Here is a 21,168-nt window from a genome sequence, read left to right as displayed (position 1 = left end):
TCTCATAATAATAAGTATTGTCCTAAATTTTATAAACATGCATAGATGACGATTAGTTAAATAAATGAAAGCATAATAGTTAAATACATGAAAGCTTGTAACAAATTTATGAAACTAGTCTTATTACTATAACAATATTCTAAAAAAATTTATTAAAATTATAAATGAAAATAATAATAATTAATATTAAATTAAAAATTAAAAATAATACTTATTTTTTTTACGCAACACTTATTATGAAATGGACAGATTAATAAGTTAATTATACAAATTTAAACCAACGGGATTGAGTATATCAAAAGAGACTCGTATCTCATAACGTTAATTATGAAATAACACTAATTTTAAATTTATTGATTTTCTCTGTTGATAAAAATGTATATTTAATACTGAATGGTACTTCGAACAGGCCTGTTTTCAAGGATAATTGGGTTAAATCAAAAGAAAACTATACAAATTATAGAGTCATTTACTCTTAACCGTGATCTTTTTTTATTTTATTTAATTCTTATAATTCTTAATATCGTACGTATCAATTCCATTATTTTTTTTTCATTTATTCAATGGATTGGAATTGGATTTTCCACTCATTTCCTTGGATGTCCTTATTTCTTTTGCTCTCAACACTACTTTCACCCCATGCCTTCATCAACTTTCTCCCACTCTTCTCCTTCATTGACTCTCTTCAAAACTCTTCATTTTTGTCAATTCTTCTGTCTCTCTTTTCTACAAAGTGGTGGGGATGGGTAAAACCTTAAAAGGGTTGGACGTACGATGGCTGGTCCAGATGGATGATTCATTATTCTGTGTTGGTTTTACAAAGGTTTGAGTCTATGTGTGATTGGACAATAGTTGTATTGGCGAATAATGGCTTGTAGTTGAATATTTAGGAGTGGCGGTAGAGCATGGTTGAAGATGGTGGAGGAGAATAAATGAGGCCAAAAATTAAAGACACGGATCCATATTTTTAAAAAAAAAGTATAGAAAAGGTGTTTTATATAATTCTTTTACCCATTTTTTCATATAATTTATTTATTTCAAGTAAACAAATATTTTTTCTTATTTTGTTTTAATCAATCCAAATAATATATATTTTTTTATTTATTTCTCTTTTGCTTTTATCTTTTTTTTTTATTCTTTTAACATAGTGAATAGTTAATTCATTAATATTAAAGTTTTAAACAAATACTTAATACCACCAAACACATGAATTAATTGACACAATCACACATAATTATTTTAACTAATATCAAGTTTGTGTCTTACTTATATAAAGATATTAATTAGTCAATTTACACACTAGGTGGTATCTTTTATAAACCATTGTAAAAAAAAAAAGATATTAGGGAATAACAAAAACATAACTATTTTCCTTTTACTATTTTTATTTTATTTTCATGATATGAAAATTCCTTTTACAAGTATGTCCACATGGATGCTGACTTAAAAATTTAAAGACTTTTAATTATATTTTTTTATCCTCCAAAGTTTCACAATCTTGTGAATTTTCTCTTCGATGTTTTTCCCCCCATAAATTTTACCCCTCAATTTATAAAGAATCACTTTTTTGTCTTAATTGTGGTAGTTCAACGGAAAAATCACAACAAAATTTTCTTAACAGTAACAGTTTTTCTACGACCGGAAAAAAATCACTATTTTATAAACTAGGGGACAAATTTTGCAAAAAAATATTGAAAACTAGATTTGCAAGATTGTAAAATTGTTTGATTGACCAATTTGGGTCACTTTTGAGAATATTATATTTTTAAAATGGGTCTGTTATGAAATTAATTATCGACACAACTTTGTGTTTTTTTACGGTAAACCAGGTGATCAAACTGCAATTTTGACTAGTAATTTTAGTGTCACATTTTTTTTTATAAAAAAATAAGCTAATCGAGGACATGGCTTGCAAGTCGAAACACGTTAAATTGGACAATAAAGATTTAATCAAGGATTATAACTAAAATTGTAATCACGAATTGCAAATGTTTAAAGTAGCAAATACTAGTTGCAACTTCAAGCTATGACGTAACTAATGCACCAAAAAATTGCATGAAGTAACAAATATTATTTGCAACTTCAATATATGTGACGTGACTGTTATCCGAATTGTGCATAAAAATTAAAAAGTTTTCAAATAGTAAAAATGAATTACAATCTGGCTGTGTTGCCTTAGGGTGGATAGGTGATAGGATATTTGCGAAAAAATGATGCGCTTGGAATGGTGATAACTAGGGGCTAAAATTAGTAGTATGGTTGTCAAGATGAAACTACTGTTTGCAATAGCAATTTCATCTTATGACGCTGGTGTGGCATACCACATAGTTAAACTTTCCATTTAATTAACTTATCTATGGTCAAAATAGATCCATGCGAATAATTTGTTTGGTAACATATTCATTTTGAAAAAACAATCACCCTTGTAAAGTTTTGATTTTGAGGATAAAGATGTAACTAAGGCAACACACTTAATTAGTACCGAAGAAAAAAAAGTTGAAAACATTGTGCAGATTGAAAAGAGCGAAGCTTGAAGCCGCAGGTGGAGCTATTTAGAAGGCAAACACATGGAATAATAAGTGGGCCATTTGAACCCATTGGAAGCATAAGAATGCATTTTTAAGGTGGGGGAAGCCCCAAAGTCTATCCTAAAGCGATAGTGGGGTACGAGATGCATGTACATGCCTTTATCATTTACACATGCACAACGATACTTCCTTCTCCTCCTTTGACTTGGAGAAGCCAATTAGCACCAGAATATGGTGGGGGACTGCATGCCAACTTGCCAAGTATTCTTCTGAAGCTATATTGAGGCGACAGATGAACAAATATTTCAAGCATAGGTTTCTTCTCATAATGTACTTTGGCTCAGGGTCGTGCATGGGATTAGAGCGAGCAAACACATCTACATTGCATATTCAGTGAACTAATAAGTCCTATCAAATGTGAAATGTAAGTTCGTAACTTACATGGCAGTTCTAAACCAGTTCCAAATAAAAGATAAGCATGAAAATGATTTAAAAAATATACATAGGGACGTGATTAAAAATACCTCAAGTGTGTATCAAATAACAACAAGGGGAAGTTGGTTATCCATAATAGTTCTACAAAAGCTTGAGCAGTTCATTGCCTATTTGTGGTCTATACTCTAAAAATGAGATTACTTTTTAGTATGATTTACAAGATAAGCATGATAATGATTTTAAAAAAGAGGAGTACTATAGAAACATATTCTTTATAACACATTTTTTTATTGATAAAAAATTTATTAAAAACTACAAAATCAAAATAAAAAATCATTAAACAAGACACGAGACTTATCAAATTTTGTGATTTAAAAAAATTAATAAAAAAGGATGTGTGTCTAAAAATCATTCTCTTTTAAAAAAAATAATGGACTAAATTAAAAATATGAGAACATTTATTATTATGATCAATGAGAACTATACATATAAACTATTAAATTTTATTTAAATAATCAAAGCTAAAAGGAAAATGCATGTAACTTTTTAAAGTAATAATATGATCATTAAATAACTTTTAATCTTAACCATTTATACATAGTTATATTAGTTAAATCTAAAGTTCTCACATTTTTACTATGAAAATTGTTCTCACTTAATACATCCTTGTAATCCTAAGTTCAATTTCAAAATGAGTGTATGAAAAAAAAAAAAAAAACATCCGTGTCCATGAACAGATACTTGTTATTTTAAATTTCCGTTCTGGTAGCTTTGGAGAAATTATTAGTGTGTGGGTGGGACATTGTTTGCAGAAGAAGAAGAAAACGTGGGGCATGTGAATTCTCATAACAGGAACTAGGATTGACCATCTTTATCTAACCATGCACTCCCCAATAGATAGACGCAACAATCTAGTCACTCAGAAACTTGTCGCATAAAACATTTTCCTCGATACATACTATTATCATAAAAAGCTTACGTACAAGTCGTCGGTTTTCAACATTAAAATCCTTATTGCCACCATGTCTTTCTAGTTTCTACAAAGAAAAAAAGAAAAAAAAAATTCAGGCATGAAATCATAATAACTTGATTACTCCCCCGACAAGCCAAAAAAGAAGCAGAGGAATTTTCATTTTTCAAACAGAGAGAGCTCATAGTAGTGTGATTTTGCCATTTTTTGTGAAGTTAAAAAAATTCTCGCTTGTTTCTCACGAGAGAACAAGAGAATTAAAGGTTTGAAAGCTGAATCAGGTAATGAATTGAGGTCCTCTTGTTGTACTACCTAAACAAGAGGTCTTATAATATTCTCTCCAGTTTTTGTAGCCTGTGCCCTGTGGCATTCCCACCTATTCTGCATTTAAATCCACCTTTCATATTTAATGACCTATGCAGAGAAATAATGATGATTGCATGTTCTCTTATGGAACCCAATGACTAACTGAACAACCCCTATGTCCTTAGAAAAGTTTGGTATTTATGCTTCCTGTGGGTTAATTTCACTTTTTCATTGACAGCTTCTACCTGTGTCTGGTGCTGGGTAAGTCAGAGAATTAATGGGTCTTTACATGCACTTCCAGGTGGTGTTGTGTGGTGAAAGACTTGTCTCAAGGCCATTAAAGAGATTCTGATCACATTTTGCTTTGAGTCTTTGATACATACATACATATCTCAAGTGCTGGTGTTTTCTCAGGTGTCTATGAACATTTTTTTTTTTATAGAAAAATGTTAATGGTTAATTTGTTAGTTTTTTTATTAGCAGAAGAAATTCTCCCTTCTCTTCTTTCTTAACCATCCTACTAACCTTATATCTCCGTGTCTATAAATAGGTACATGTTATTTTAATTTCCTATTTTTCTCTTTGATTTTTTTACCATTATCTCTCATTCTCCTTCTTTGCACACCCTCAGGATGGAGCCATTCGGTGCAGAGGGATGTCACAGCAGTGAATCTGGATGGACCATGTATATTGGGTCCCCCATAGATGATGCTGGACATAGTAGTGACAACGACGACAACAACAAGAAAGGTACTCAAGCTCATCCACAAGATGATGATGATGATGATGATGAAAGTGATGATTCTATGGCTTCTGATGCGTCTTCTGGGCCAAGTCATCATCATGGCTTTGCGGATTTCCGCCGAGATGCCGAAGAAGAAAATGATGAAAACAAGTATTGCTTAGAGAAGAAAGCAGGTAAAACTCAACACAAGCAAATGGAAGGGAAAAAGGTGGAAAAGAATGGGATGTTAATAGTTGATAGCAAAGATAAGTCTCCAGTTCAGGGTTGTGGAAAGGTGAGAAAAAATTACTTTGTGGGAAAAAGGAAATAGCTAGGTGTATTTCCCTGCTCCACAGCTGGTTAATTTGTTGATGTTTAGGTTTTCTTTTGAAACTAGATAATTAATTAATAGCTGCAATTACTGTGTTGTACTCATTTGCATTTCCATAGTTGTTGTGATAGTGATGGCCATTTCACTATATTAGCCACAGCATGCAAGGATTAAAGGGTATGGATGCATATCTGGTTAGTTCTGAAATATGTTGTTCAGATATGTACTAGTATGTTACTTTTTGTATGCTATGTCTCTGAGGCATTACAAACATTGAAGGCTTTTTTTTTTTATTATTATAATTTTTATGTTTAGACTTTGATATTCGTAAAACAAGGCATTGGTAGAGCATCCCCAATTAATTGCATGAGATTCCACCAAGTTGTACTGAACTGAATAATTTTTATCGTATTCGGTTAGTTGATTTAGCCAAGAGAGGAGCTTGAATGGGAAAGTTTTGTCAAGAAACAAGAAATCTTCATATGTTCGTCTTCAAAGGACCAAGATTATGTAGAAAAAATGATGGCTCGCAAGATCCAAAATAATTTTGATTCGTTTAGATTGTCCTAATTGTATACCGAGACAAAAGTCTTCTACGCAAGGTTAATAGTTTTTTTGTTTTTGTTTTTTTATCCGCAAGGTTTATAACTATTGAAAGTGAATATTGTACGATAACAGGCCTACACAAATCATTTGAAATCATACATACTCGTAAAGGATACACAACCTCAAATGACTTCAGTAAAATTTACTTTTTATATTAATATTACATTCTTTAAATTGGTTTTATTTAATTAATATGCGTTTTCAAAGTAAATAAGTTTCATTTTGATAGTTATTAATATTTTGACATATTATTTATTAATCTTAATTGTATTTTTGTCTCTTTATTTTCTCAATTTTACAAATGTGATCTTTTACTATTTTAATTTTGTAAATGTGAGTGAATCATTAACATCATGGCAAAATGATAATGAAGATGATGAACTAGTAGAATGACCTGACTTATTTATTTTAAATAGCATTGTGATTTTCTTTCAAAACACACTATTGTGATTTAACATCTATGAATATGATATGCTTGAGTTGCATTTTTTGTCTCCTTATCATAATTGTTTCTTAATTTTAATCCTTTCATTTTTTAAAGTAAACAATTAATTATATGCAAAATAAGTAACAAAGATGATGATATGACACTGTGATGTGTCTTATTTGTCTTATGCAACATTATGTGAAGTGAATGTGTTTTAAAAAGCTGAAACTAAAATAAAAATTGACTAAAGGCAGTGCCTAAAAAATGAACCCTTTCTAACTTAAGCTTTCTCAAACCTATATTGTGGTCATATATATCCAACAACCCAAAAAAAATTAACTAACGAAGTACATTAAATTTATATAATTATTCATGTGGAACCTCATGCTACATCCATCCTTTTTGTCATCAAGAGTTAATCTTTCTTACGAAACAATAACCATAACCATAGTCCTTGAACTCTGTATCATAACTCACTAAACTTGTATAATCACCCTACTCAAACCAGCCACACTCCACACATGACACATATCAACACAACATCGCACTCGCACCACACTAGGAATAAATTTTTAAAAAATGGACATTTAAAAATGAATCTAGTCAAAAATAAAACTGAATCTAACATGTCCTGTAGGTCTCTCAGAAGGACACAGGTTTTCTTTATTATATTACAAGCCTCATAAATGGAGAAATGCTTGGAGTAAATGCTATTATGGGGTTTAAGCTTGAAGCCGTAGTATGATCTACCAGCTGGTACAGGAGTTTGTTGGAGCAAATAGTATTATGCTACTTGACATTATCAATGCTAATATGTTATGAAGTACATCACATTTGAATAAACTACTACTAGCTAGTAGCTAGCTACTAGGTTGCAGCATTAATATTCGTTAGTGCATTATTCAAATCATCAACATGCTTTGAGGACGAAGTCGCTTTCCATTTGGATTTGGAAGGGGCTTATCTCCAATGAAATCAGCATTTAAATAAGATGCAATATATACATGTACTATTAACTTCCCTAGCATGCCCGCGATTTTGAAAATGTTTGATATGATACACAAATCTTGGTGAAGTAGAGGATAGATTTCATTGTAGGGCACTCTCTCTTCACGAGATACGAGTGATTAATCAGTAACTTCAATCCTTTAAGCATACATAAAATAGATTTGATTCTTAGTTTTATGAATAGAAAAACATTTATAAGCAGAGGAATTAGTCTCATATTGCCGGCTGTAAACATATGTTAGGCCACCCTAGATCTAAAAACGATAGATTCTGATGTTGGGCTGTCTCCCCACATAGGAAATATAAGTTCAAACACCCTGTTGATAAGTATGTATTTTACTGTTTTAAAATTTTACATAATTGTGTCGTGTAAATTTTTATGTTAGCTTATTTTTTATTTATATATATATATATATATATATATATATATTACATGTATCTTTCATTAAATATAATTGGTCTGAGTATTTAACGTAATTATATATTTTAAACTTGAATTTGAAATTTTTTATTAAATTATACCAGTTTCATGCCAATTAATTTATACACTCGGTGGGGCATACAACTTTTCTATGCAATGTTGTACACCACATAAGACAAGAAACAAGGTATAAAAAGTGGGTTAATTAAGAAAATAAAGACTCTTTAGAACGAGAATTTAATTCTGTAATATAAAGAGTTTTTTATGTATAAATTTAGAAACACGGGATACTGTTTCAAGAAAATTCTTTATCCTCAGAATACTTCAAAAGAATTTATAACACCCTGAAGAGATAAGCGAAGTTCAAAACTTACATGAAATCAACAATTAACCATTTTAAATAAATAAAATTAAAATTTTGGAATTGATTAAAATACTCTCACACTTCATTTGAAAATCAACAATTAAAAACCATGATAAAATCGAATAGAGATGAAAAAAAAATTAAAAGTTGATTATAATCTCAATTTTTTAATCTATATTTATTATTATACCTTATCTTCTAATTCTAAATTACACTGTTTTTATCTAAGAGGACCCTATTTTTTTATTTTTTGTAAATTATAAGTAGATTGACTTCATCCAAACTTACATGAATCATGTGAATTTTTTTTTTCAGTTCACCTCTATTTTTAAACTAATTATTTTTTATTAAGATCAGATGTATTATTTATCAAAAACAATTATGTTTGAACTGATGTGATCATTATTAACAACAAAATTTTTCATTAGAGTATTTGATGTAACTACACGTTCAAAATTTAACTGAAGAATTCTGATTAAGTTGGATTAACTACATCTTTAATATAATGAAGTTATAAGGTTGATGGGAATAATAAGACCAGAAGAAAGAGAGAAATGTTATGAATTGGATTCTTGGTGTAAAAAAACTGGCAATTATTCACTAACATTTGTAAAAAAAAAAAAAGAACCTGATATAATAATTATTTTATTTTATTTTTCTGCGTTAAAATCTCTGGAAACTCGTTTTAGCATTACCTTCTCAGACAAACAGGCAAATTTCTCGGATCTTTTTCCCTCCCACGTTTTGCCGCGGTGATGCGGCAAACTCACGGAAATATGTCACGCACTCGTATCGCCATTCAGCGCTTCCGCCACACCTACACCGCGTTATCATCATCAGCTGCACTTACTCGCTCCCAATTCCAATGCTCTCAACAACATCTCACGCGCGCACCCCTCCTCTTCCACGCTCCTCGTCATTATTCATCTTCCCCCAAACAAGACTATCCCACCGGAGACTTTGATTTCAAGCCCATCACAGGCTGGAAAAAGTTCACCGTCAACCTCAAGATGCTAACGGCTTTCCCCTGGGAGCGTCTCCGATACGGCACCCTGTTAACAATCAAGTTGCGCGGCCAGGTTTCCCCTTCTCTCTTTTAACATCTCACTCACGCACTGTTTTTATTTTTATTTTTATAGTTTGTTAATTTTTCTTAGCTTGAGGACTCGAACCTACGAGATTTTTCTCCTACCTTCAACCACCAGAACAACCTTATAAGTTATAACTCTCTTCTCACTCACGTGCGTGACTAGTTTACTATTTTGCATGTTTCTTCGCTTTAGATATCGGATCAGCTCAATAGTAGGTTCTCCCCGGGATTATCTCTGCCTCAAATCTGTGATAATTTCTTCAAGGCAACTTATGACCCTCGAATTTCCGGCATCTATCTCCATATTGATATTTTAAATTGTGGTTGGGCAAAGGTCGAAGAAATTCGAAGACATATCTTGAATTTCAGAAAATCAGGTGCGTCAAATTACCAAAATATAATTCAGTAACTAGTATTAGTAATAATGTAACTATTTTTTTTTAATGTTACTTTCCATTTTTACAATCTTGTTTTATATACTATGGTCAAGTGAGCTGGTTACATAGATGTAGTGATCCGAACTGGTTACAGCCTCAAATCTGTGATAATTTCTTCAAGGCAGCCAATTTATTTTATTTTTAATCATGTATCCATTAGAGAAAATTCAAGAAAATTATTTATTTGTTAAATACGATTTTTTTTTTTTAATTTTATTAAGTTGCTATAGTTGCAAGTAGGTAGCGCTGTTGTGTTGCCTGAATCAGTATGTTTTCTCTTCTCCCAAAGAACACTGGTATATGTGGTTTTCTGAGGCTATGAAGCAACTGAAGTTTATATACATTAAGCTACGATTGGGGAGATAACTTAATTAAGGGCATGTTTGGATAAATTTTTCTGAAAGAACCTCTAGGAGGAAAAATAAGAAGAAAAAAATGAAATGGGCTTTTGGATAAGCTAAAATTAGTTTATGCATAAGCTAATTTGTAGAAGTTCTCTCATATAACTTCTCTAAAAGATGATTTTTAACTTATGCTAACTTATGGAGAAACTCATTTCATTTTTTTCTTCACTTAGAAGTGCTTTTGATAAACTTATCCAAAAAGGTCCTAAGTGCTTATTCGATAAGCTCTTATCACATGAGAACTTATGCCATAAATTTGACCTTGAATTTTATTGGACCAAGCTGACAAGAGCTTATTTTGATAAATGACAACAAAAAGCTTATTGAAATAAGGTAAGAAGAACTTATGATGGTCATAGGCTATTTTTATAAGCTTAATTATACTCACTATAAACTCTTCCAAATGCCCCCTAAATTTGGTGATTCTTGATACTAAATATATACAATGTTTTGAATCATCTAATATTCTGATCTATAAGTTCTGATATTTGCTACTTATGAACAGCTTTGATAGTTGATGATGCTTGTAGGAAAATTTGTTGTGGCTTACGTCCCTTCATGTCGAGAAAAAGAATATTATATTGCGTGTGCCTGTGAAGAAATATATGCCCCTCCAAGTGCATATTTTTCTTTGTTTGGATTGACTGTTCAAGCCCCATTTCTCAGAGGTAAGCTGATTCTGCTTTTTCTTGCATATTTGTGGGCAAAGGTTCACCTTTTAGTGTATGGTGCACCCTATAAAGTAATAAATAAAGTTATAAAACTTATAGCATGCTAATTGTTCAGATGTATGTACTTATGGCATCAGCTCATGCTTTTGATGTTATTGAAAAATTGTTTTCTATCCTCCTGTCCATCTTGTAGGTATTGGTAGGGGACTTGTTGCTAAATCCTTATAAATTTAGGGCAAGTTTAATATAAGGAATTTTTTTCTGTTTTTTTATTTCTTGTTTTTTCTTTTAGTTACCAAAATACCACCTTTTTCATTTTATTTTTGTTTTCAAACATTTGTATGAGAAATAGTGGGGAAAAAATAAGTATACAATTTCATATACAAATCTTTATACTAAAAAAAGTGAAAACAAGGCAACACTTTTATAATTAATATTGGAAATAGAAAAAACTTTCCCAAATCAAATAGACCATTGTTCAACCCAAAATGTCAGTGCAGCGGTGTAAGACCTCACCGCGTTCACATGAGTGAGAGCAATCTATTTAGCAGGAGAACCCATATTCGATTCACATTGTGTGCAAAATTTCCTTGGGTCAGTGGTAGTCACGAACTGCGACTGGGATTAGTCTCTGACCCAGTGGGTTGGGTGACACCGGTCTCTGACTTAGGACCAAAAATAGACCCTTGTTCTTTGATGACTATAGTTAGCCTAAAACTAATTTTTTATGTCATTTATTAATTCTCTTAGGTGTTTTAGAGAATCTTGGAATTGAACCAGAAGTGGAAAGGATTGGCAAATACAAAAGTGTAGGAGATCAACTTACCCGTAAAACCATGTCTGAAGATCATCATGAGATGCTTACTGCGTTGCTTGATAATATCTATACTAATTGGCTGGACAAAGTCTCTTCTGCTAGAGGTGCAATGCAAGTGTATTTAAAGACCTACTTGAATCTTGGATCAATAAATTAACTTCTGGATTTCTGCAAATTCTATACAGGAAAGAAAAGGGAAGATATTGAGAACTTCATAAATAAAGGTGTCTATCAAGTAGAGAGACTTAAAGAAGAGGGCTTCTTAACAGACATAATCTATGATGACGAGGTACATGATGTACACTGGTGTTATATGTCTGATTACTTGCATGACAACATGAGTGAACCTGTCACTTGTTGGCATGATTAATATAATCACATTGAGAGAGTATGACAGCATCTCATCTAATGGAAATGTTCTGAAAAAGGGGTTTTCTCCAGCTCCTTTAGAGTCTGTTGGTTTTATTTTCTTCTTCGTTCAATCAACTTGTTGAGTGCACTTCATTCATACGTATTGATAATTAACACTGGTTAACAAAATGTTTTGGAGGATACAATCAAAGGGAATCAAAACTTGAAAGGATAAGAAACATTAAATGTTTTGCAGGTTATCACTCGGTTAAAGGAGAGACTTCAAGTTAAAACTGATAAAAATCTTCCTATGGTTGATAACAGGTATTGTTTTTTCTTCCAGGGCCTCAAAAATCTAATATGGTTACATTGAATTATGACATTTATTCTGAATAGATGGAAGTTAAGTTAAAATAATTCTACAAATCCTTCTTAGTCTAATAAATTCACTGTCTCTTAAAATTTTTGTTCCTGGTCTTCATTTTAATTTCGGAAGTTTATAATATTGTTTGAAGGCTGTAATAACTTCCATAATCAAAGATGTTACCTTAATTTTCACCAATGAAAAACAATATTCATAAATCACGGTTGTTTCTTTCTTGTTTCCCTCTTATTGGGGATTAACCTAGAACAATGGATTCCTTTCCTCCTCCAAGCATCTTTGGGGGAGATTTTGTTAGATCTTAAGGTTTTGGTGATGATAAGTCAGAATCTGACTCCATTGATTCGAGTGGATTGTTAGGATTCAATTGCAAGTTATGGGACTTAGTCCCACATTGGAAGTATGGGATTCTAGTGTGGGGTTGGTAAGACCTCAGACTCCAATGACAACAACTAGCTTTTGTGGTGTGGTTCTCCCAAGGTTCTATCAATTGGTATCAGAGCATTCCACCATGTCTCAGTTGCAAATGAGCGGCACAGGTGGTGATGCCGCCATTGCAATATATTATTTACTATATGGCTTCTTGTTTCCCAACAGATTTATAATGTGAATAGATACTTTATAAATTAAAATATTCCAAACAGCTCACATTAACCATACACTGATATTTTCTTTTCTCAAATGCAGAAAATACTCTGGAGTTAGGAAATCGACTCTTGGACTATCAGGTGGCAAAGAATTAATAGCCATCATCCGAGCTTCAGGGAGTATTCGCCGTATCGAGAGTTCATTAAGTACCCGTAGCTCTGGTATCATTGGAGAGAAGTTAATTGAGAAGATACGCAAAGTTAGAGGTACACTCAATCTTATGAAGTTACCTTTATGAAACCTAATATCGGAAGCGCTTTAGTCATCATGTCAACAAGTTGTCCATCAATTTCTTGGCCTAAATCACTGCCATCATAGCAATTTAATTTAAGTCATTTCTATCCTTCTAATACCTTGTCTAATTTTCAGCATTATTGCACCCTGTAAGGCCTCAAAACACTCATTTTTATTTCGTACCTTTTACATTGGATACTTTTATTCCATAACACGGATAACGTTGGCTTTCATTGTTCAACTATGATGCTGTGCCAAACCTGAAACTTTTTGGCAATGTTATTATGCTTTATTATTTTTGGTTATTATATTTGTGTCATAATTTTGGAGGTCACATTGAGCCTTCTTTTTCTCCTCAGAGTCAAATAAATACAAGGCTGCTATTATCCGAATTGACAGTCCAGGAGGGGATGCTCTTGCTTCTGATTTGTAAGTGTTGGTAAATTTCCCACTGTTCAAAATGCACTCTGTTAAAATGACATGCAAGAAATGGTTGGTTGGACACATTTAGGAAAGATCTATACCAAAGCAATAATACTTGGTAAAAACATATACTGCTTTGATTTTTCCTTTAGAACTTCTTTCAGATCCTACTTTTAGATTGGAGAGGAGTTATTAGTGCATTAATGATCTAGTTAAATTTGAAAAACTTATCTGATCTTTGTCATGAAATTATGATGCTAAGTGCAAGTATTTTGGTGAGTTTGCTTGTTTAACTATAAAGTTTTGTTGTCATGATCTGCAGGATGTGGAGAGAAATCAGGCTTCTGGCTGCCTCAAAACCAGTCATTGCTTCAATGTCTGATGTGGCAGCAAGTGGAGGGTACTACATGGCAATGGGAGCAGGAGTTATTGTTGCAGAAAGTCTTACCTTAACTGGTTCAATTGGAGTGGTCACAGGTGAACCTGGGTGTTTCAGTAGGAGAAAGAAAGGAATGTGTGGATGATAAAACTACTAATATAAATTTTAAAATTTATTGCAAACCGACATACGCATGCTGGTATGTTTTGACAGTTGACACAGATGATCTCTCTGTGTTATAAACCTAATTGATATTTTGTTCAATTTAGGAAACTCCTGGTGATTTAGATACACAAGATATCACTAGATAACCTTACTGATTGTTGTGATTTGTAGCTATTTTTCCCTTTACTGAAATTTCTCCAAATAAACTCGTCTTGAAAATTAACTTGAATAAAAGAAGAGTAGATATGCATGAATTTAAAGATTTCTGGTTTCTGTTAACTTTCCATGCACATGATATAATATAGCATATTATGAGTTGTGTCAATATGGTAATATAATATATAGCATTTTATGATGAAGAAAAATATAGCAGTTTGAAATTTAAATGGTAATTAAATGCAACCAAAGGAAATTGTATCAGGAAAGAAAATATTCATTTGAGCTCTGAGATAATGAGGGAAGACATTGTAATTTCATAAACAATCAGCTCCCCAGATATTGTCCTTAGGTTTTGTAATATATTAATTTGATGGTATAACACTATAACATATTTTTGTAGGAAAATTTAACCTTGGGAAACTTTATGAGAAGATTGGCTTCAACAAAGAAATCATATCAAGGGGTAGATATGCTGAGCTCCGTGCAGCTGAACAGCGTTCTTTAAGGTAATGGAATTTGCTAAAGTTCTAGTAGAGCAGGAGAGAATATTAACCAGTGCACCGTTCCATCTGATATCTAACTGTGAGGCACTGTCTGTTTGTGAATGGAAGACACAAAGTATCTGTCTGAATAGTCTCCAGTCCAGTTTTAATAAGCTGATAATGAAATTCCATTTTTGCGGCAGTATTTGAATCCAGCTAAAATCCTTTCATTTAACCCAGTTTTGGCTTTCAATATATACTTCTCATTCTTTGAATTCAGTTATTAGGGAAGTTCCTTAATCAATTAGAGAGTTTGATGGACAATGGATAAAACCTGGCTCGGGTTCCACATGTATCACTTGATACTGTTATCAATTATAGTTTTCCCTTTTCATAATCCCTGAAAAGAGCATAAACGTGTCCCTAAAGGCACCGGCAGAACCAGAGCAATGACTTACGGGGTGCAGATAGTTTAGATTTATGATACAAAACATGTAGAGATGTTTTTCAATGACTCCAGTTGCCCACGTTGTCATCAATGTAGTTTTTTGCCCATCTTAAAGTTGTTTAATCTTGGCAAGCGGATTATGGCAAAAGTAGAGAAATACATGGAACATTTTTGTTGCCTTTATCCTCTACGCCTGTTATGTGAGAAATAGAGGAGAAATAGAGAGGCACTAAAGATCACCCTAGGCAGGTCCAGGGCTTGCTTGCAATGTAGGAATATAATCTTACTAATGCTGGTGATGATTTTAATCTAAGAGTTATTTTTATATAGCCTGTTTGTCTTCAATGCCTTGCTTTTGCTGTCATTTATGCGTTAATCTTTTACTTTTAATTGATTCGAGGGTTGGTACTCATAATCATCCTCTCTCTCTCTCTCTCTCTCTCTCTCTCTCTCTCTCTCTCTCTCTCTCTCTCTCTCTCTCTCTCTCTCTCTCTCTCTCTCTCTCTCTCTCTCTCTCTCTCTCTCTCTCTCTTCTACAGACCAGATGAAGCAGAGCTATTTTCCAAGTCTGCGCAGCATGCTTATAAACAATTTCGAGATAAGGCAGCTTTATCCAGATCTATGACTGTATGTTTTAAATTCAATTAGCTATTTTTCATGCTTTCTGTTCATCCTCTTGTAAATCCAAGTTACGTACAGTTGCTGTTCTGTCACTAGGTAGACAAGATGGAAGAGGTTGCACAAGGAAGGGTTTGGACTGGTAAGGACGCAGCTTCTCACGGTTTGGTTGATGCTATTGGTGGCCTTTCTCGAGCTGTTGCCATAGCAAAATTGAAGGCCAATATACCGCTGGACAGACAGGTCGGTTTGATAATACCTTTATTTTAAGATTGTGTATGCTTATATACCTGTAGACAATTATTTTGGTAATCGTGCTTGAGCTATGTCAGGTTACTGTGTTGGAGCTCTCGAGACCGAGCCCTTCTCTACCCGAGATTTTACGTGGTCTAGGTAATTCTCTCGTTGGAGTAGACAGAACTTTCAATGAATTACTACAGGACTTGACATTTTCCCATGAAGTCCAAGCACGAATGGACGGAATCATGTTTGAGAAATTGGAAGGATATCCATATGCCAACCCCATTTTGGCATTGATAAAAGATTATCTTAGTTCCCTGTAGTTATTTATAAACTTTTCCTTCTATTTGTGTTTTTCATTGTATAATGATGCATACAATCCACTGAAAAGCACATACCCATGCGTGAATATCTCATCCTGCTTCCTCTTGCACAATGGGAACTATATCGTGTGTATAATTTTGGAGAAAATTTGATTCCAAAAAAAAATAAAGATATGTTAATTTACTCAAATTTAATTCTGCGTAGATGCTTTCAGATGCTAAAGTTGTTGAAACTTTAGGGTTTGTATTAGGAAAAGAAAAGAGAAGTGACTGAAAAAAAATTGTGGTAATTGTGATAAATAATTCCTTAACCAAGTAGTAGTAGTTCCCTTTTAAAAAACTTGAATTCAATTTTACTCGTACCAACATGTTGGTGAAGAGATAGAGATGCATATTTTAATGTTATCAAATACTACACTTATGCCAGTGATCACAGAGGTAATTGTTGGACATTGAAAGTAATGCAAAGGGACGTGAATGATTAGATGGATTTGGGAGCGTTCTAGGGTGAACCAGCCTCCCAAATGGTGCAAGGGTGAACTTCAAATTTGGAATGAACAATACATTAAAATAATACTAGTGGAAATACAGGCTTTGTCGCTTCCGTAGAATTTTTATTGTGTCATTGTGATTCTACTATGTTAATTATTTGGTATATTTATTATTTAGCCTAAGATAAAAAGAAAGGACATCATTTGAGCAACATTATTTCTATTCAAGTGTGACTACTTTGTGTTTTCGTTTCTATTGCTTGATAGATTATCCAAACTAATAATATAAATGAAACTGATAATATAAATTTTATGATTTATTACAAACCAACACACGCATGCTGGTATGTTTGACAGATGACACATGATCTCTGTGTTATAAACCTAATTGATATTTTGTTCAGTTTAGGAAACTTTTGGTTTAAAGACACAAATAGATAGTAGATAACCTTACTAATTGTTGTGATTTGTAGCTTTTTTCTCCTTTACTGAAATTTCTCCAAATCTACTTAACTCGTCTTGAAAATCAGCTTAAATATAATTAGAATAGATATGCATGAATTTACAGATTGCTGGTTTCTGTTAACTTTCCATGCATAGGAATAGAATATTGCATATTATGAGTTGTGTCAAATACAGTAATAATATAGAATTTTACGATGAAGAAAAATATAGCAATTTGAAACCTTACTTGAATGGTAATTAAATGCAACCAAAGGAAATTGTAGCTGAAAAGAAAGTATATTCGTCTGAGCTATGAAATAAATAGGGAACACATTCTAGTTTCATAAACAATCAGCGCAGATATTGTCCTTGGGTTTTGTAATCTAGTAATTTGTTGGCATAACATAACAACACTATAATTTAATTTTTTTGTAGGGAAAATTTAAGCATGGGAAACTTTATGAGATGATTGGCTTCAATCAAGAAGTCATATGAAGGGGTAGATATGCTGAGCTCCATAAAAGCTGATCAGCGTTCTTTTAGGTAATGGAATTTATTCATGTTCAGTGATAAAGATTCTAGTGGAGCCAGAGAGAATATTAACAAGTACACTGTGCCATCTGATATCTAACTGTCTGTTACAGGCCAGATATAACTTGTGCTTGAGCTTGAGCTATGCCAGGTTAATGTTGCGGAGCTCTCGAGACCCAGCACTTTTCTACGCGAGATTTTAAGTCGTCGAGGTAATTCTCTCGTTGGAGTAGACACAACTTTAAATGAATTACTAGAGGACTTTAAATTTTCCGATGGAGTCTGCACCACTGAAACCAACAACAGCTTCAAGCCAAAAGTCTCCCCATCAGATTCAAATTCAACACTCAAATGCTTATAAGTGCTCTTAGAGCACATATATGTGTAACTCTACTTCATAACATGGTACTCAAAATGGCTATGTTCTGGAACTTGCAACTGGTCGAGTCAAAGGCTCGGCTAGGAAGTCATTAGGGATGAGGTGAGGTTGCTCAGCACTTCCAGAAGGAGCCAACAAGTCAGAGAGTGCTACCTGAAGAGAGGAAACATTCTCTTTTAGTTGAGTATTCTGTTGGTGGATTTGTTGGTAAAATTCCAACAAATAAATGATCTTTTGGGACAGTTGATGGTTTAATGTCTGTAGATGATCCACATGATACTGCAGGACTTCAAATTGTTGCTTCTTTCACATCCGCGACCTGCGAGCAGATTCTCTGTTTGAGAACATCCTCTTCTTTCTGTCATCAAGGAGAGCCTTTGCTTCATCAGAATTGTTGTTGTTACTGTTTGATGATGTGTTGGGAGAGGGTTTATGGAGTGGGACTTGAATTGGGTTGTTGCTGTTGCTAGGAAGGTTTTGGGAGCAGTAAAATGGAATATGATGCAAACCATGAGGTGGATCCATATGGTTCAAAGTATGGCTTTCACCAGCTTCCATGTTCAGGAGGTTTGTTGAGGTAAAGATAGGTTTTTGGGTTGGAGAATGATAGGGAAGGCACTGTCTTAAGGAAGCATAATAAGGTGCCACATGGAGTTCATCATCTTCATTGCATTCCATTTCTCAACTTTTCATGTGAGTATGAGAGAGCTGGAACTAATGGACTTACAGGTTTTTAATAGATTGGATAGTTAATGCAGATAGAGCACAAGCAGATAAGGGAGTTTCTTGGCATTTAAGCTGGCTTATGTATTTATGGATGTGTTAAGTTCCGTAGATCATCTTGATTCGGCATACTAGGAGAGTTAAGAATACAATGTGATCAAGATTAATAACATATCATGGTTCGATAACCTTTTACTCGGCAAAAATGGTGGGAAATAATTGACATAGAGACAAAAGAAATTTGAGAGACAAGGTTCTTTAATAGCAGGGAAGGCAATGGCATTGACTTTTTGACTAAGTATGCCTGAAACATGATAGAAAGCAAGAAATTCAGTGATTCTCTATCTTGGATAAGAGCCAGAGGATTAAATCATGCCATATAAGCGCATAGCCGCACACTCAATTCAGTGAAATATTGGATTAAATCTGCTGTTCTTTTTTCTATTTCTAGTCTTAATTATTTAATCTACTCAAGAACAAATGGCAATGCGCGTTAACTTTAGCTACATCTATTTCAATCTAAATTTAAAAACTGAAGAAAAGTTCACTTATCTTAGTGAATTGTGATTGAATAACTGTATAAATTTATACTATATAATCCTTTCTCTCTTAAATTAAATAAAATGCCACATGTTATGGTAAAAGGAAATGAAATAATTGGTATTTTTGGCGTCTTCAAGGAATTCCCAAGGTTGATGCGTATATAAAAAGTATTTCACTTGCAATTGCAAAGCTCTTTTCTTCCCTATTCATTGCTACTATGGCGGAGATGCTAATCAAAAGTCTAATATTGCCCACGATAGATTTTGATAGGGATTCTCATCCATAGTAAATCACCAGCTTTTGACACAATTATCATGTGGAGTTTTAAATCAGTAACTTTCCAGCGTCATATGTGCTGTGGATCTTGAACTCGCATGTCTGTTTCTTATCAAAATAAATTTTACATATTATAACACGTTTTGATCGGACTGAAATTAATTTAGGTACACATTTTAATCTACTATAATCTAAAGGAGAAAGTGCGTTTAATGCTATTCAAACAGGCTGATAATCATCTGGCATTACACAAAAACTTAATGGATTGGGAAAGTTTCGGGTGGTGTTAATGCATTGCAAACCAGGCTTCTTCATATGTTTGTTATAGCTCAATGTTATCAGATAAAACCAAGGGTAATATCATATGCCATATACACAAGAAAAAGCTAATTAAAACTGTCAAATATTCAGCATAATGAAAAAAGGAATAGTCTGCAGATCAATAATAGCCATAGATATTAAATGTCAACTGTGACCCTTGTTTATCTATTGTTGTTACTCCTATTGAGTTCATTTTTTTCTTGTAAATCAAATTAATAGATAATTAATTACAGCGGCGTAACAAATTATATATTAAAATTAATTTGCACAAGCACGCTAGACAATAATGGCCCACATTAAGTGTGTGTTTTGATTTCCTATTAAAATTAATTTGCATAAGCATGCTTGACAATAATCGCCCACATTAAGTGTGTGTTTTGATTTACTTTGGAAACACTGAATCCAAAATTGATTATAGATAAATTTCTCCGAATTTAGTTTCCCATCGGAGAAAAACTCAAAATTTATTCTGAGATGAAACAATTTTAGGTAATTTTGGAGTTAGATGAAAAATCATTCAAAATCAATTTTATTATGACTCACGCTAAAAGTGAGAATGAACACTCCCCCTTCCAAACACGTACTGAAAGAGAGAATGAACACTCCCCCCTAACAAATGAATCTGCATCAAAAAACTCAACAAGAACACCCTTAAGAAAGAAATGAATACCTACGTTTCAATCAATGAAAATAATATTTTCCATAACAAGTATCAAATTTCAAGCAACTTTCACTGTTGCATCTTCAGGCAACTGCAACAAATTTGAGTTTGTTAGTAACTAGAATTACAATTAAGTCACAAAGAAAATGTTAATTATATCAGCCGGTGGCCGAGGCATTGTTCTAGAAATCTCACCCTGTGGTAATAAAAATAAAATTAAAATATCACCCTGTGTAGTCCTTAACTATAAAAGGACACCATAAAGCTGAAACTCTAGTAGTAAAACCTTAGTACTGCAATAACAAGTCCTAGAAAACACAGTCCAGCCAAACAAAGATCCAGATAAGAAATTTCTTCCTCGAAGACAAAGAAAGCCAGCAAAGACTTTTTACTACATGCTGAAAGGAT

At 33.0% G+C, this 21,168-nt stretch overlaps 3 protein-coding genes across 5 annotated transcripts; 2 read left to right on the top strand and 1 right to left on the bottom strand.

The window, feature by feature from the left end:
* Positions 1-3,765: 3,765 nt before the first annotated feature.
* On the top strand, positions 3,766-5,593 carry LOC114391847 (serine/threonine-protein kinase rio2-like). 3 transcript variants are annotated; one of them, XR_003662184.1, is made up of 2 exons: positions 3,766-4,214; positions 4,478-4,648. XR_003662184.1 is itself a non-coding variant. In XM_028352840.1 (2 exons), the coding sequence occupies exon 2, from the start codon at positions 4,872-4,874 to the stop codon at positions 5,292-5,294; it is 423 nt and encodes a 140-aa protein (XP_028208641.1). In that variant the 5' UTR covers positions 3,766-4,214; position 4,871; the 3' UTR covers positions 5,295-5,593. The 3 variants fall into 3 exon arrangements, 2 of the variants coding, with proteins under 2 accessions (XP_028208641.1, XP_028208640.1); XM_028352840.1 differs by lacking the exon at positions 4,478-4,648 and adding an exon at positions 4,871-5,593; XM_028352839.1 differs by lacking the exon at positions 3,766-4,214 and adding an exon at positions 4,871-5,593 and having other exon boundaries at positions 4,226-4,653.
* A 3,201-nt stretch (positions 5,594-8,794) lies between these two features.
* On the top strand, positions 8,795-16,586 carry LOC114394045 (serine protease SPPA, chloroplastic-like). Its single transcript, XM_028355593.1, has 13 exons — positions 8,795-9,199; positions 9,404-9,587; positions 10,582-10,719; positions 11,473-11,643; positions 11,725-11,828; positions 12,147-12,214; positions 12,960-13,126; positions 13,514-13,583; positions 13,900-14,054; positions 14,681-14,786; positions 15,750-15,837; positions 15,928-16,071; positions 16,161-16,586. Exons 1-13 carry the CDS (start codon positions 8,876-8,878, stop codon positions 16,389-16,391), a joined length of 1,950 nt encoding a protein of 649 aa, XP_028211394.1. The 5' UTR covers positions 8,795-8,875; the 3' UTR covers positions 16,392-16,586.
* A 1,956-nt stretch (positions 16,587-18,542) lies between these two features.
* On the bottom strand, positions 18,543-18,914 carry LOC114393518 (basic leucine zipper 43-like). The gene has a single exon (XM_028354872.1). The coding sequence runs from the start codon at positions 18,912-18,914 to the stop codon at positions 18,543-18,545; it is 372 nt and encodes a 123-aa protein (XP_028210673.1).
* Between the last annotated feature and the right edge of the window lie 2,254 nt (positions 18,915-21,168).

The sequence above is a fragment of the Glycine soja genome, chromosome 17, assembly GCF_004193775.1.
Source record: "Glycine soja cultivar W05 chromosome 17, ASM419377v2, whole genome shotgun sequence".
Lineage (NCBI taxonomy): Eukaryota > Viridiplantae > Streptophyta > Magnoliopsida > Fabales > Fabaceae > Glycine > Glycine soja.
The sequence above is the reverse complement of the archived record's forward strand: the minus strand, read 5'-3'. Positions and strand labels throughout refer to the sequence as shown.